Consider the following 16,167-nt stretch of genomic DNA (forward strand, 5'->3'; position numbering starts at 1 on the left):
GAAATTACCTAGGCCAAATCTGAAGCCGTCGGCGAAGCGGGAGCTGGCGTTGTGGAAGACGCAGGCAGAGTCCACGTCCCTCTGGAAAGTCGCAGCCTTCTCCTCTGAAAAGCAAGGCAAAATTATATTATATAATTTAATATTCCATGTATACAATTTTTGTGCCAACCACGTGAATGGTTACGTAAGTTTTTAAAATACAAAGACGGTGTAATTAATAAAACAGACTCACCGGTTACACTGCAAAAAAATATTAATGCCTTAGAGACTTACTGTAATAAATGGAATCTTTCGGTCAACCTAAACAAATCCAAAATTATGGTTTTTCGTAGGGGAGGCAGGCTTGCGGCTAATGAACGCTGGTATTTTAAAGGCTCTCGCATGGAAACAGTCAGTGAGTATAAATATTTGGGCCTAATTCTCACCCCTAAACTTTCACTCAATGGTCATCTCAAGCGAAAAACTCATATTGCAAAATGTGCATTGAATTCAATTTGGGCTAAATTCACTTCCAAAAATCTTGTCCCGGTGTGCAGCAAATACAAGCTGTTTTTGGCTGTTTGCCGCTCGATTGTGTCCTATGCTTCCCAGGCTTGGGGTTTCCAGAGCTATAAAACAATTGAATCCCTACAACGCTATTTTATCCGTAAAATTTATCACCTCCCTTCTTTCACGCCTAACTGCATGATCTACCTCGAGACCTCAGCTGAACTTTTGTTTCAATTTACATAACATTTACATACTTCCTATGTCTGCAGGGTTCTAAACCTTCCTAACTACCGCCTTCCTAAGAATACAGCGCTGGAAATCATAAGGTCATAAGGTTCTCTTCCTGGAATAACTTGGCTCAACAATTTCAGCTGAATGACAATTTTACCCTGGACAATTTCAAAGAGTGGCCACTTTTACACTCAAAATTAATTAACAATATCCGCACTTCTCACAGAGTGAAATGTCTCCTTCATGCTCAAAATTCTTCTAGGTTTTTGCTGTATAAGGACCTTAATACCAGTAACCTTTCTTGAACATAGCGCAAAATTCTAAAATTCCGTCCATTCCGCTAGCTCGGTGGTTTTTCAAAATTAGGTACGAGTTACTGTACCTTAATTATAACCCCACAAGAGTCAATAGTTCCAATAGGTTCTCTCTCTACAACAGGCAGGCCCGAGAAGATTGTTTTCATTTTCTAGCAGAATGCCCAGTTTTCGCGGAATTCCGAGCACGGCATATAGGCTTGCCCACGTTGACGAGAGAGTCTTTAAATCTGGTAAAGTTTGCGATGGAAGCCTCGAACTACAGAAAAATGCTTGTTTTTTATTTCAATTATTAAAGTTTACTGTATATATCAGAGACACACTGGTTATTTATATGTGCATAAATAAATATGTTGTTATTTTAGTTTACTTATATAGTTTTTTCTCTCTTTCTTTTGTTTATTCCTTAAGAAGAAATGTGTTCCTTGTTTATTAAAAATTTATAATCCGACTCCGGCAGACGGTTGATAACAATTGTCGTTATGTGCTTTTTGGTTATGTACAATTTTTTTCTTTTACTCTCTTTTGTTTATCTAATAAAGTACTTTTTCATTCATTCATTTTCAATTAATAAAAGTATAGACTCTAACAAGTTTCGAAACTTAGCATTCACGAATAATTAATAATTGATTTTGTGACTTTTCAGTAATAATATATGATGAAAAATGTCCAAAAGGAGGGAAAATTCGAAAGGTTGTAGGTTGAGATGGGGAGTTGGTGTCCGAGTGGAACGAATTCACGATAGCTCAAGTGGTAGAGCAGCGGCGTATCTAGCCGAAGATCGTGGGTTCGAATCCCGCTCGTGGCACTAGCTTTTTCATTTCAACCAAAACCGTACATAAAAGGATTAATTAATTAAAATATATTATATTTTATAAATTCAATTTGTACTAGCCATGTGAGTAGTTAGGTTATGTAAATTTTTTAACCAAAGTTGATTAATATGAAAGCTTTTAACGTGTACTAATTAAATAAAAATAAGAATGATTAAGTTTCAATTGTCAAACCACAGGACGTGACCACCGCAATCAAGCCCTACGACAATGAAATTCAAAAGAAAATAGGAGCTTAGGCCGATCGGCATAGAAGCTTCTACGTATCAAATCACTGTGCGGTCGATAGATGGCCGTCCAAAGTTCTGGATCGCAGAAGAGGAAATATCCTCCTCCCATTTTAAGCCGATTAAGAATATGACGTGCGAGACTTTTAACTATTAAACCAAAGCACGCGTGTATACCCGTCATAGGTTGCTCGATATGGTCAACTTAATTGAAAAGTGCCGTTTCTTGGCTCCGTATAGAGAGCGTGTAGAAATACCATCTGATAAGTGAATTGCGCTCGAACACGGTAGCGGTCTTTCGTTCTCCTGTTCTGATTTTTTTAGGAAAAATATGTCATTTATCGATATTTCGTCTTATGTCTTTGTATAATTGAGAGTGAATGTATTTATTTGTTTGAATTTGTATAGTCATTAGAAGCGACAGTGGTACATTGTTTTGTGTGATATGTGAGTTGAACTTGTAAAAAATAACCAATTAAATGCGTCGAAGCTAGATAAGTGGAATCTCTTGGCAGGATTTCAATTCCAGTTAAATAGATATTTCAGTTATCCAAGGTGGTAAACTAAACTCTCTCTCTAAAAAGGTGGTAATAAAACTAAATACAATTATCATATTAATGAAAGTAATCATTGATTTTTTCTGTACTTCACTTTGAAACTTCATTATTTTTTTCTGTATCATCCAATTTATCGAATATTTAATCCTCAGTTTCTTTAGTCATTTCGAAAAAGGTTTGCAACTGTTCAACCAATTTATTGCATAATTTTTGGTTTCTGATAGCCTCTCTAAATTTTCCGCATCTTTTTTGTCGTCTGCATTGTTCAAATTTTCATTGTCATCTGACGATTTAGATTCTTCAAAGATTTCTATATCATTTTGTTCTCCTGCTTTTACAATTTCATCGTGTATGAGAACATACTGTTCAAATGTTGTCAGCTTCTCATTGGTATCACCCAACGCTTTTTACCAATTCTGTGGCTGTAGTCCGAAAATATCCCTTTCAGATTCCATTGGCACATCGTGTCAATCGTGTTTTCGAGCTCAAACCCAACCTTGGTTAAAACTATTTGCAATCGTGCAGCTAGTTACAATCTACACCTTCAAATATTCATCGCAATGTGTATCCCACTTATAGAGGTAAATGTCGTTGCGAGGCAGCATCCAGAAAATGGATTCTATTTGTAGAAGTGAAAACATCTTAGTTAAAAAGTTTATTTAAAGCAAAAATTATGTGATTTCAAGTTTTATACTGCTTTAGAGGCTACCACTTATGCAAGTACCACTTATTAGGCTGCAATTTGTTTGAAATAAAAAATGATTTCATTAGAAAATATTATAGGGGTAAAAAATAAATAAAGATACAATAGTTATAGTAAAAATTCTGAAGAGGTGCCTTCATTAGTAGCTGTAATATTTTTGATAATGCGTGTTTTTTTAGTGATCGGTTTTCAATAACGAAGTCGAAGTCTTTAAGAATGGCCAATAAAAATTTTTTTAAAAAAGGCAAACACTTTTTTAATTTTTTACCGACGTTTCAACCATTATTCGGATCATCTTCAGAGCCTAGAAAACAAATATTTCATATTCTTCAGTGGGAACGTGCAGATTTTTGAATAGGTTGAGTGGCCTCTAACAACCAGGCTGAACAACTGGCTAATAGTGAAAGCACTAGAGTGGGTAGATAGTCAGTCTAAAAATGTACAAAAAATAAGAATAGCTACTGACAGTAGAATCACCATTGACTCGCTGCTGAACACCAAAATACGTCTGACCCTAATAGAAGACATAGGAAGTAACCTAAAGCGGATTGAGAAGAGTCGTACAGTCTCATTCTCACGGGTCAGGGCGGGAAATGAGATCGCTGACCAAATGGCTAAGGCTGCTTCCCAAAACGAATTGCATTTTGCATATTCAAAGGTCCATCTATATGCAGTTAAGAGATGCCTGAATCAACGCAGCTTGGCTAGATGGGAAGAAATTTGGTGTAACTCTATCCAGGGATGACTGACCAGGGAATTCTTTCCATCGGTCTTAAGCCGCTTATAAAAAAGCCACCTGCGAATGGACTAAAGGCTTACTCAAATACTGAAAGGACATGGAAAATTGGAGGAGTATCTTTTTCGCTTTAATATTATCCCCGACCCAGCTTGATCTTGCAGTCGGTCGCCTCCTCAAACAGTGGATAACCTTCTTCTGGAGTGCGATGGAGTGATGACTGCCAGGCTTTCGTTGTTACACACATAGTGACCCGGGGCTTACATTAGCCGCCTCCAACTAAGTCATACTTTTTAGAGACCGAAATGCTACCGTATTTTATGAAGTTGGTATCGGGAATAATGGCGTTCATGAATAATTAACACATATGTGTGGTGTTTAGTGACGTTAATCAATGATTATTCGTAATCGTGAGATGCGGTCTGGTGTGCGGTAGGTTTTAGAAAAACATTTTCTTTATCGTGCCAACGTTTCGATCTTTATAGAGATCATCTTCAGAGACTGGGATTTATAAACATTGTTTGAATTTTACAAATACATATAGGATGTATTTTTTGTGTTTTTTAGGATGTTCTTTTCACATCCTACATGTATTTGTAAAATTCAAACAATGTTTATAAATGCCACGCACTGAAGATGATCTCAATAAAGATCGAAACGTTGGCACGACAAACAAAATGTATTTCTAAAACCTACGTCACACCAGACCGCATCTCACGATCTCCGAATAATAATTAACACATAATTGTAATTAATATTGAACAGTTAAAAAAAAATTAAGGTAATTTAATTGTGTTAATAATTATTAGAAATTAATATAATACTGAGCGAAAAAAAAGGATCAGTAGTATTACTTTATTTTTATATTGTAAATATGCTTTGTAATTTTTAATTAGGTTATTTTCATTATGTTTAATTCATGTAATGCTTAATGTAGTGGAGCATGATGAACAAATAAACAAAAAAATCATATGACACTACAAGAATACCACCACAGTTCATGTGAGTAATGAAATACTTGGTAGGAAAGGACATACTAAAGTTTGTGTTTATCATGGGTTGACCATTTAATTTTTAGCCGACTGTTAATATTCTGTTGAGATAAGGTGGTTAAATGTTAGAACTCGGTTGCAATATGGAAGGTCAAGACATAGTATAACATCGTTAGTCCCCCTTGGGAAATAAGCCAAGTCTCCACTAAGCTTTCAACAAGTTATCACTTCTCTTATAATGACCAAGCACTCTCTCATTCCCCCCCCCCTTTCCTAATATTCTCCATCCAATCGTTTTCGAAAAAGGAAAACATTAAACTAATTAGTATAATGTTTAACTTAATTTTATGCCGGCGATTCGCCAATGGGCCAAAACGGTTATTGAGGGATTTTGATTGTTTAGTTAATTTAGGGGAGGTTGAACCCTACGCTTTTTTAAATATATTCCATGAATATTGAAGAAAGAAAAATAGCTGCAATTTTTGTAATGTTATACTTAGCTTTAAAAATAATTGAAAGATTTTAATTTCAAAAGTTCATATTTGTTATGAATGTCTCAGCAATTCTTTCAAACAGAACCAAGGGCGGATCCAGGTTGGTCATCGGTGATGGGGGGTAAAATTTGGATTTTTTAAGGCACAGAAGACCTAAAAACGTGCCAATCGAGAGAAAATTCTACACAACGTTTTTCGCCCCAATGCAATACTTTCTCCTACTTCAAAGGGAAAAATAACACGATTTAATAGTTTCAATACTTTAATTTCAAAAAGGAACATATTTTTCATATATTTTCAAAATGTTATCCCTCAAAGTCTGCAATTTAAATGTTTTTAGTCACCAACATTAACAAATATAGAAAATTAATCACCAACTTAATGGTTAACACATCGAGAGATCGAGTCGGAAGGACATGTCTAATCAAAAAAAAATCAGTCTGCAATGTAACTTTTTAGCACAAAACATAAACGGACTAAATAAACCTTCATGGCAGTAATGTGTGAGAAGTAGACTTCTTTTATTTGAGAAATCAATCTAGCAGTGCTAAAAATTTGCTACTTTAAAAATTATAGAACAATTTGAAAATAATGGGTATATGTTATTATTTATTTTATAGGAAACATAACATCATAAACATATTGCAATAGGATAAAAAATTAATCAACTGTTTTTGTTTCTTATTAATAGCTGGCGTTAAATTAAATTAGATTCGGGCCAGGTTTTTCCTAGACCATTCAAAATAATGAAAATGAAATAATGGTTTACTGGTTAACTACCTAATTTGAAATTTTATTTATGATATTTAATTAATTATTTTCTCGCGTTACTTCAGTATTACTTTTTGGTAACATTGTGAGATTTTCGGAAAAAGACGTGTAATGGCCACGGCATATTTATTAACAATATATACTATTATAATTAATTAAGGTTTTTAGTTGAGATAAAAAGTCAATGGCACGAGCGGGATTCGAACCCACGATCTTCGGCTTGATAAGGTGCGGTTGAGATAGGAAGAAAATGTCCGAGTGGATCGAGGTCACGATAGCTCAAGTGGTAGAGCAGCGGCGTATCAAGCCGAAGATCGTGGGTTCGAATCCCGCTCGTGCCAATGACTTTTTTATCTCAAATAAAAACCTTAATTAATTATAATATATTAATTGGTCAAGCGGACCACGACATTAGTGAATTTAATATATACTATTTTAAGGACTTTCGCTTTTTACCGTGATTTCTTTGTTAATTTAAAAGCAATCATGGTATATCTGTAACCAAAATTAAAAAAAGTCTACGTTTCATTTTATTATAAAAAAGAAATTAATTTGATCTTATAAACCAAAGAAATTAGGTTTGAAAATGTCGTATTTGAGAAAAAATCCGATTAAAAATTATGTTAACATTTAAAATCCTTGGATTTGAGCCAAACCGAGCTTAAAAATTAGAGGAAGAATCCAGCCTAAAATCCGTACCAAAAACGTGAAAATCCAAATGAGGGGCGTAGCTCGGAGGGAATTCAGTTAAACAAACAGAGATGTTGTTCGGGAGAAAACGCAAAAATGGCTAAAATATTGATTGAATTTTTGATTTTAATCGCCTATAACTCTGCGATCACCAGACGATTTGGCTGAAAAACAATCTCAACCATTTTTTTTATTTTTTAATGGCTTTATGTTCTATGTATATTAGGCAATGACAGACAATATGTTATGCGTATTCGTTTTTTTTTTGGGGGGGGAGAAGGGTATCGTGAAAAAAAAGGCCAGAGGCGACGGCGGGAACTGAACCCACGACCGCGGGGTCTACGAGCCGAGAGTCTCTCACGCTAACCACTCCGGTACCGCGGCCCCCAATCTCAACCATCCTTATAGGATTTTTTACCACCCTGCTAAATTTCATTGCAATGGGATCAAAAATGCGGCCGGTAGAAAGCGCTAGATGTTTGAAAGAAATTTACCTAAAATTAAACATCAATTTACAGATTTCTTGATATCAAATCGAGTGATCGAAGTATCGAACCGGGAGGCAAAAAAGCCAAAGCGTGACCAGTTAAAAGGAAACTGATTTAATTTTAAAGGTGTTAATTTAAATTTATTTAATTTAAAAGGTTTAACAGAGGTAAGAGATCAAGGTTTTATAATTCTGAAATATAAGCCTCTTCGCTTAATTAAGGCTAAACTAAAACACATAACAGATAACATTTTCTGGGGGGGGGATTGTAATTCCCCTTTTACACCCCCCCCCCTTGAGCCGCCACTGAACAGAACAATATGTATTTAGTTTAGTCCCGAAAAAAGCGAATGATTATGCTTCAGAAATAGTTTAAGATATTCTGCGAAATCATAACAAAAACGATATGAAAGTAACTCAGTTATAATTTAAAAATACATAATGTTGATTAGTTTTATGTACAAAAAACACGTGTTTTTATTAGGACAGAGGTTCTTTATCAGGATTTCAAAATAACTATGTATCAAAATAAGTTCTGTTATTGCGAATACAATTGATTCAATTCTCAATGGTAAAGCAAAACCAGTTTTTTGACTGACGACTGAAGGATTAGTTGGAACATCGTTTTTAAATGGCACTCTTGGGAAAACGTGTAAGACCCCTTGGAATCCATCCCATGTGAAATGATTGTTGAGGAAAAATATGAGAGGAATATTTGAAATATCTGGCCGAAGTTGTTGGTTTAATCTACCTGGTAATGATATTATGTTACGAATATAGGAAGAGCTTTGTAATGGAAAGTCCATGCACGTCTCCTGAGTTGGTGGTTTCTTAGAAATCGGAGCTCGTGATAGGAGAAACCAAAATTAAAGAGGACAATCGATATCTAATAATAATAGCAATGTGGAAAGTTTAGCGGTCGACAAACAGCTGAGGACATCGCCGGCCCTCTGAGTGTTTGTACTTCTTTTTCTGGTTTTAACACGTACTTTTCAACCTGCACCCATTTGAGCGTCTCGAACTCTCACTGACTCTCTGTTTTTATATAAAAACTAAGTAGATATCTTAAAATACCAGCTTCTCTTCCTACCCCATGTCAAATCAGAAAAGACACAAAACATCGGATACATACATCTTCATCGCAAACATAGATGCCTGGGCACATTCACTCCCCAAGAGTTCTTGATATTCCTCAAGGTGGAGTTAAGCAATCATTTGAATGATGATAACCTTAGACTTAACGTTTGATTAATGACATATAATAATCATGAAACGAATTTCAATATACAAACGTTATAATTAAAACATCGATTTGTTTGGAACTTTGTGAAAGATTCTTTCATTGATCGACTGTACCGGGATACTATTTTTTTTGTTTATGAGATTATACGAATGAAGGTATCTGAGCAAAAACTAAATTTGCTACCTGCAGATAAAGGACAAGGTTTCGAGAGTATGCCCGATAATCTGATTGGACTCGTTCTATTTCCTCGCATAATCAAGACTGGAATCCTATTTTGAGAAGATGTAATAACAGGAACAGAAGTATACATAAGTTATTAACAATTAATTAAAAATCGCTTAACCATAAGTAAAACTAGAATTGAAGTACGTCAAGTGGTTGATTAAAATGGAATGAAATCTGTTTCAGGAACGAAACAACTTGGGCACGAAGTATTTTTTAAAACTTTAAAACAATTCATTGTACTTACTGTTTTCGGTAACAATGACTTCAGTGTGACCGCTGCCGAATTGTGAGATGTGATCGACTGCTTCTTGGACGCCGCTGACTACTTCGATGGCGCACTCGAGGGCTCCGTACTCCGCCCTCATGGACTTGGCCTCCGGCGGTCCAAATGTTAACTTTGCTGCCAAATTTGGCCCAGAATAAACTGTTACCTGTAACATTTAAAAAAGTTTTGTTTTTGACGGTCTTCTAATGTTTAATGTTATTCATAAAATATTTTCGTTGTATGTAATACATCTCGTAAAGATCCAGTTGAGCTCTGATAGCAAAGAAGGCCGATAATTAGTCCACGGATTTTGGTAAAAGTGAAGTAAAAAAACGGAAGCTGTAAAATTTAACATAGTTTTGGGGATGGCTTGGGTTAGGTTTTAATTTATTAAAAATAAGGATTCTGCGTGAGACGTACAAGTAGAAAAACTCAATTCTCTGTTGAGCGTTTGGCTTTGGGTAATGTCTTCAACATGAGTTAATAAACGTTTTTGTAAAAGTGTTAAAATGTTATTCGGAGAAATCATACGTCGTTGAACACTACAAAGAGAGTAATTTTAGGAGAGTCCTGAGGAATTAAATGTTGGCGAATGCTCGACAAAATTTCATTTATTCCCCTATTGCCGTACCCGATCCGGAATTAATTCCTGTTGCGTAATGTATTTCTTTTATTATAGGGATAAATATAGTATTGTCGTACACAATTCACAATTTTGTCTGCAACTGAAAAGGAAAAAGGAAATGTGAAGAGCGGAGAGGTGTGGAACAGAGAAGAGCACAAAAGCGTGGAGAGGAGAGTGGAGAAGAGAAGAGGAAAGGAGAGGAGACGTGAATAGATGAGAGGAGTGGAGAGGTTTGGCAAATAGAGGAAATAAGGGGAGAGGTATGAAGCGGAGAAAAGTCGAACGGAGAAGAGTGGATAGGTAGAAGTAGAAAATCGAAAATGGGACGAGAGGAGTAAGAGCCCTGAAAAGGTGAAGAAAGGAGAGGAGTGGAGTGAAACGGAAAAGAGTGTAGAGGAGTGGACAAGAGAGTGGAGAAATGGACAAGAGTAGAGAAGTGGTTAGCAGTGGAAAGAAGTGGAGTGGTTTGGTTAGGAGTGGAGCGGAAAAGAATGCATAGAAGTGGAGAGGTTTGGTAAGGTGAGGAAAAGAGAGGAGAGGAATAGAGAGAGAAGGATGGAAAGGAGAGGAGTGGAACGCAGAAGAGAGGATAGGTGTGGAGAGGAGATGAAAGAATTAAAGATGGGAGGAGAGGAGGACGTGGTGAGTAGAGAAGAGGTTTGGCAAAGNAAGATGGGAGGAGAAGAGAAGAGTGGAAAGGAATGGAAACGAGTTGAGAGTAGTGGAACGGAATGGTGTGGAGTAGAGAATAGAAAAGTAGAGAGAGGAGTGATTGAATGAGAAAGAGAGTATGAGAGAGAGAGTGTGTGAGAAAGAGAAGGAAAGGAGAAGCAAACGTCAGCATGCCAAAATATCTTACGTTCTCTTTCTTGAACATGTTGCAAACATCGACGAAGAACCCACTGCTGATTAAGTCTTCGTGAAGTAGAAGTGTTTCCATGGCATTACAAGCGGCCGGATAGTCGCATTTTGAATCGCGAACTAGAAGATAAAATAATATTAACATAAAATTTTGATGAATTAAATAAGAAATAACATTTTGTTTCTCCGATGGAGTTTAAACGATGTAAGAAATGTTTATTTAGTTCTACAAGCTGTAATTTTCCCTATTCATACAACTCGGAATCTCTGCCGAGTGCTTAACTTGCTATTTCTTTTCTTCTTAATTCCTTTTTTCTTTTGCAGTTCAACGACTACAGTTTGGTTAAACGTTCCAACCATCCGCGATATGCAAACACGTTGGAACAGACAGAGCAATTTATTTTCCTTCGGGAGAGTGGTTTATATCTGTCAAACAGTAGAGTTTTGTTGAACTTCGTAGGAAGAAAAATAAATTGAGCTTGCCGCGTTGGTACATACAGGTTTTCTATTAAAAAATTATCGGCTGCTACTCATTCACGATGGACCATGATTTAAAAAATATTAAGTTAATGAAACAATCAGATTTTGTAGACAATGTAAATGAGCAATGCTTACTGATTTTGAGCGCTTTCTCCAAATTGGCTTCGTTGTCGACGTAAACATGGCAGATCCCTTCCGCGTGCCCGAGTACCGGTATGTGTTGGCTTTGTTCCTGGATGTTACGAACCATCTCAGTCGAACCTCTGGGGATAATCAAGTCTATGTGCTTCTCCAAACTGAGCAGGTCACTGATTTCTTCCCTTGTAGACACCTGCAATTGTAATTATTTTAATCTAATTTGTTAGTAACAGACAAATAAAAGCAGTATCATTATTCACTTGAAATATTGTTGTGCAAATTGAATTTTTGGGAAAATGAAAATATAAATTAAGATTTACGGTTACGGTTTCGATCAAAAGGGAGACTCGACGAAACCATTTACTTATCTAGCAATGAAATATAACTTTTTTTTTCATGCTTACGAGAGAAATGGCATTTTCTGCTCCGACTGTCTTCAAAGCTTCAGTAATGACTTCCATCAACGCTTTGTTACTGTGGGACGCTTCTTTTCCTCCTTTAAGCAGAAGTCCGTTGGCAGAACTCAATGCCAAGGCGGCGACCTGATTAACAAGAAAATATTACAACAATCTCAAAGCAACAGAGGGCTAATGATATTGTTACTTGCAGAACCTAAACCTTAAATTACAATACCTTCCTATACATATTAGAAAATATATTGGTTCACAATAATTTTGTTAAAAAAATAAATCAATTTAAGTTCTTTACTCTGTATTATTTTGATATTGAAAATTTTTTAAAATATGATATATACCTTTAATAACATTAAAATATTATTTTAAGAATTTATGATAATCCATTTCTCAAAGAGAAAAATTTACCTGAATTAAAAATTTTGTATTCATTGTTTTCATTTGCTTTTGAAGCATATTTTCTCCTCGTTCTCAAACAGATGTTTTGTATTATTTATCAAACAGAATAAAAAATATTAATTGATTTTTTTATTCGATAGAAGAGGATCTACCCACCCTCTGTTCTGAGTTGTTCTTAGAAATTAAGCTTGTTATCCACGGTTACTGCTAAATAAATAATTCTGTCAGCCCGAAGAACCTGATAACCGTTAACTTTCTCGCTAAAAATTTGGCTGGTCTAGAGAAAAATATGTTTTCAATTTTTGAATTATCAGTTTCCAGCGATTACAGAAGTGGGACACCCTACTTACAGCCTCTACCACCCTCCTAACAATGGAATCCTGCCTATAGGCAGATCTGTAACCCGCTATTGTCCGCATATAGCGTCAACTGGCAATTAGCTGGGGAAGAGTGTCGGACGTAATAAAGAAACCTGAGGGACTCGGGTGTCCATAACTCATCAAGGCAGGTTTGCAGTTATGTTGATAAAAGTTAATTGTATCCTTCTTGTACGGCTTTACTGATCCTTTCTTTCTCAATGTAAAGTTTTCTATTAATTAAAGTTTTTAGTTGAGATAGAAAAGTCAGTGTCACGAGCGGGATTCGAACCCACGAACTGCTGCTCTACAACTTGAGCTATCGTGACCTCGATCCACTCGGACACTAACTTCCCATCTCAACCCTACCTTTTTTTAATTTCCCCTCCTTTTTGCCATTTTTCAAATGTCGTGTAATCTATTTGATTCTCGGCGACAAATGAAATGGCCACGGAGAGCTTTAGTGAAGGTAAACTTCATTTGTACTTATTAAATTCACTAGTTTTAGTGGTCCGCTTGAACAATTAATAAATTTCAATTAATTAAGGTTTTTAGTTGAGATAGATATCGAGGTGAGATATTGCTTGAGAGATTGCTCAAGTGGTAGAGAAGCGGCGTATCTGGCCGAAGATCGTGGGTTCGAATCCCGCTCGTGCCAATGACTTTTCTATCTCAACTGAAAACCTTAATTAATTGAAATATAATTATTGGTCAAGCGGACCACTAAAACTAGTGAATTTAGTAAAGTTTTCTCTTACTTTCTGATCATTTAGTAAAAATTTCCATTATAATCAATCAGCTCATGATTAGTACCTTAAATGTTGACGAATTAGGCACGCTCGCTGACTCAGATTGAGTTGAAATTAGGAAACATCAGATCAGATGTTTGTAAGATGTTCGCTCGTGTTAATTCGAATAGAGAAATGTCCAGTAAGATCGTGAATGTTCCCTTCTTTTCTTAGCATGTTAAATGTTATTGCTGCGCGTGGCGATTGGTAGAACCAAAAATAAAGCTATAACAGTCCTTGAAGGCTTGTTGTTGTTTGTTATGGTTTTGTATTGTGTTAAATTGTAAGATGCCAGAAGTTAATAAGAAAGGAAAATTAATCAACTCTTTCATTCAAAATGTTATTTATATACTCGAAAAGTACTAACAAATGACACACTTCAATTCGTGCCGACATGCCTAACTTGTATCCCAACGTCAAACAGCCTACAATTTTATTAGATAGATAATAGATACATCTATTATCAATGAGAGTATAAGAATAGGTCAGAAATTAACAAAATAAATGTACTGGTCTGATTTAATTAATGCGTATTTAAGAAGTACATGTAAATAAAAAAACAGCTGTTAAATTCTGTGACTACATTTTCGACCTAACATCTAGCATTGGCCCTGGTGTGTTAGATCGAGCAATGTTAACTAGCCAATTCTTACAGATCTAACAAGATCTAGCAGAGTTAACAGGGTTACAGGCATTGCACACCAACAGTTGAAACGTCTGCGAATGGTCATAAGCCATATGACGATCTTCCGTCTGATAACATGCCAAAACAGAATCTTATTCTAATATTAATTATGACTTTTTGGTGGCTCTACATTGTCTTCTCTACCTAAGCTAAAACAGTTCTTAAAGGCTTCTTAAAGAAATGTATTTGTCTGATTTAATTAATGCGTATTTAAGAATAAAAATACGTGTAAACACAAATCTTCTGTTAAATTCATGGCTGCCATGTTGGTTAGCTCCGCCCTAACGGATAGCAATGTGACTACATTTTCGACCTAACCCCTAACATTGGCTCTGGCCTGTTAGATCGAGCAATGTTAACTAGCTGATTCTTACATGTCTAAGTCATCATTTTTCTCGATATACCTAACAGACTTAACAGGATTAACACTAAGATCGTGAATACCTCTATAACCGAAAGAACAGTGTGACACTATAGGATCTGGTAGACCTATCTATTGGTATACAAACTTGTTAGGGACAGTTTTGTTCATTTATTTCTTTAAATATTGCTTCATAACAATTGAAAGACTTGGATGGATAATACCGGAATATTTCAACGTAAGTACATGATAATATTAATTTTATTAAGTGTCAGAGTGCGGGCGGCGTAGTTAATAAATTACATTAATAACCGAAATGAACTTGGATATGGTACGATCATTACACGCGTACTATACAGGAGACAACATGAGTAATGATTAGGCAAAGCAGATTAGGCGGACTCACCCCGTCCTGTATTAAATTATCGGCAGCTTTTATCTGGCTGGATACATCAAGCGGAAGTTAGGTTCAACACTTTGAATTAATTATGTGGGAAAGGACAAATCGACCACATTGAACTTTTTCCCTCTTGATTCCATGATTTACAAATGAAAGGCAAAAACCCTCCTCAATCAGCACGTTTGTCCTTCTCATTTATTTTTTCCCGACTCCGGCAATAAAAATCACACTGACTATCCAACAACAACAACCTGTGACCAATCTAGATAAATTTAAATAGAAAATCTTTTGTTCGTCAAATAATACATGATTAAATCGATCATCGCACGCTTGTTCTTTTAAAATTCAGCGCACGTCTTTGACGCGTGAACTTTCCCTTCGGGTATACTCGACCCTGATAAGCCTGGGGTAGAAATGTATTTTTGACGTGTTATATTTTACAATAAGAAAGAAGAACTTTAAGACTCATTCTTTTATATTAAAATAAGCCGCTTTCTCTCCTCAATGGTACAAGGACCTCTATTCTACGTTTTGAGAATTGACTAATTAGAGAGGATGGGAAAGCGTGTTGAATGGAAATAATGCAACATGTAGCAAATTGAGTAAATTAAACCAATAACAAACAAAAATCCTTATATTAACAACTTTTAAGATTTGAATTTATATACGCTCAATATGGAAATGTATGTTCATACATACACATATATGCTTAGTTGAGCTTATCACCTCTCGCGGTCCACCGGCAATCCCAGCTTTTCTAATTTACAAAAAACTACCGGCCGGCCTCGAGAATCACCAACCCCTGGACGTCCAGTCACCGAGGTTATGCTATCAATAGCTAAGTCAATTCATCCTCCAAACCATGTAGTACCTAGAATCACTCTCACTCATTCGTAAATGCATTCTTTCTCATACCATCCGCCCAGTTATGATGGTGGAGTGGTCAATATTTCTTCATCTACATAGTTATATAACTAACCTAATTTAGGATCAATGAGGTACTTAATATTCCGCCATATACTCTCACACTGCACATTCACGCTAATAAATACATTCACTCTTAACACATGCTAGGACAACATTATCTGTATTATGTACAATAAGGTATATACACCTATATACACTTTACTCCTTGGTATATAAGTGTCCTCTATCCTCAAAAAATCGGAACAGGAAACCAAGGTATTCGCTGTATTAAGCTCGATTAAATTAATAATATGATTAAATTTACTAATTTCGTGGTCCGCTTGACCAATTACTATATTACAATTAATTGTGGTTTTTAGTTGAGATAAAAAAGTCAATGGCATGAGCGGGATTCGAACCCACGATCTTCGGTTTGATACGCCGCTGCTCTACCACTTGAGCTATCGTGACCTCGATCCACTGGGACAATATCCCGCT

The 16,167-nt window shown here is 35.8% G+C and overlaps 1 protein-coding gene across 3 annotated transcripts in view; it reads right to left on the bottom strand.

The window, feature by feature from the left end:
• LOC106661737 (delta-1-pyrroline-5-carboxylate synthase) overlaps positions 1–16,167 on the bottom strand; it is a 125,050-nt gene that overhangs the window by 4,047 nt on the left and 104,836 nt on the right. For all 3 annotated transcript variants that reach the window (XM_014385309.2, XM_014385310.2, XM_014385311.2), the window contains 5 exons: positions 11,766–11,903; positions 11,359–11,554; positions 10,742–10,863; positions 9,237–9,423; positions 9–104 (listed from right to left, as the gene is read on the bottom strand). In XM_014385309.2, the coding sequence (XP_014240795.1) occupies positions 9–104; positions 9,237–9,423; positions 10,742–10,863; positions 11,359–11,554; positions 11,766–11,903 (739 nt within the window). The remainder of the gene's footprint in view (positions 1–8; positions 105–9,236; positions 9,424–10,741; positions 10,864–11,358; positions 11,555–11,765; positions 11,904–16,167) is intronic.

This window comes from Cimex lectularius, unplaced genomic scaffold (assembly GCF_000648675.2).
Source record: "Cimex lectularius strain Harlan isolate CLEC.00 unplaced genomic scaffold, Clec_2.1 scaffold57, whole genome shotgun sequence".
Lineage (NCBI taxonomy): Eukaryota > Metazoa > Arthropoda > Insecta > Hemiptera > Cimicidae > Cimex > Cimex lectularius.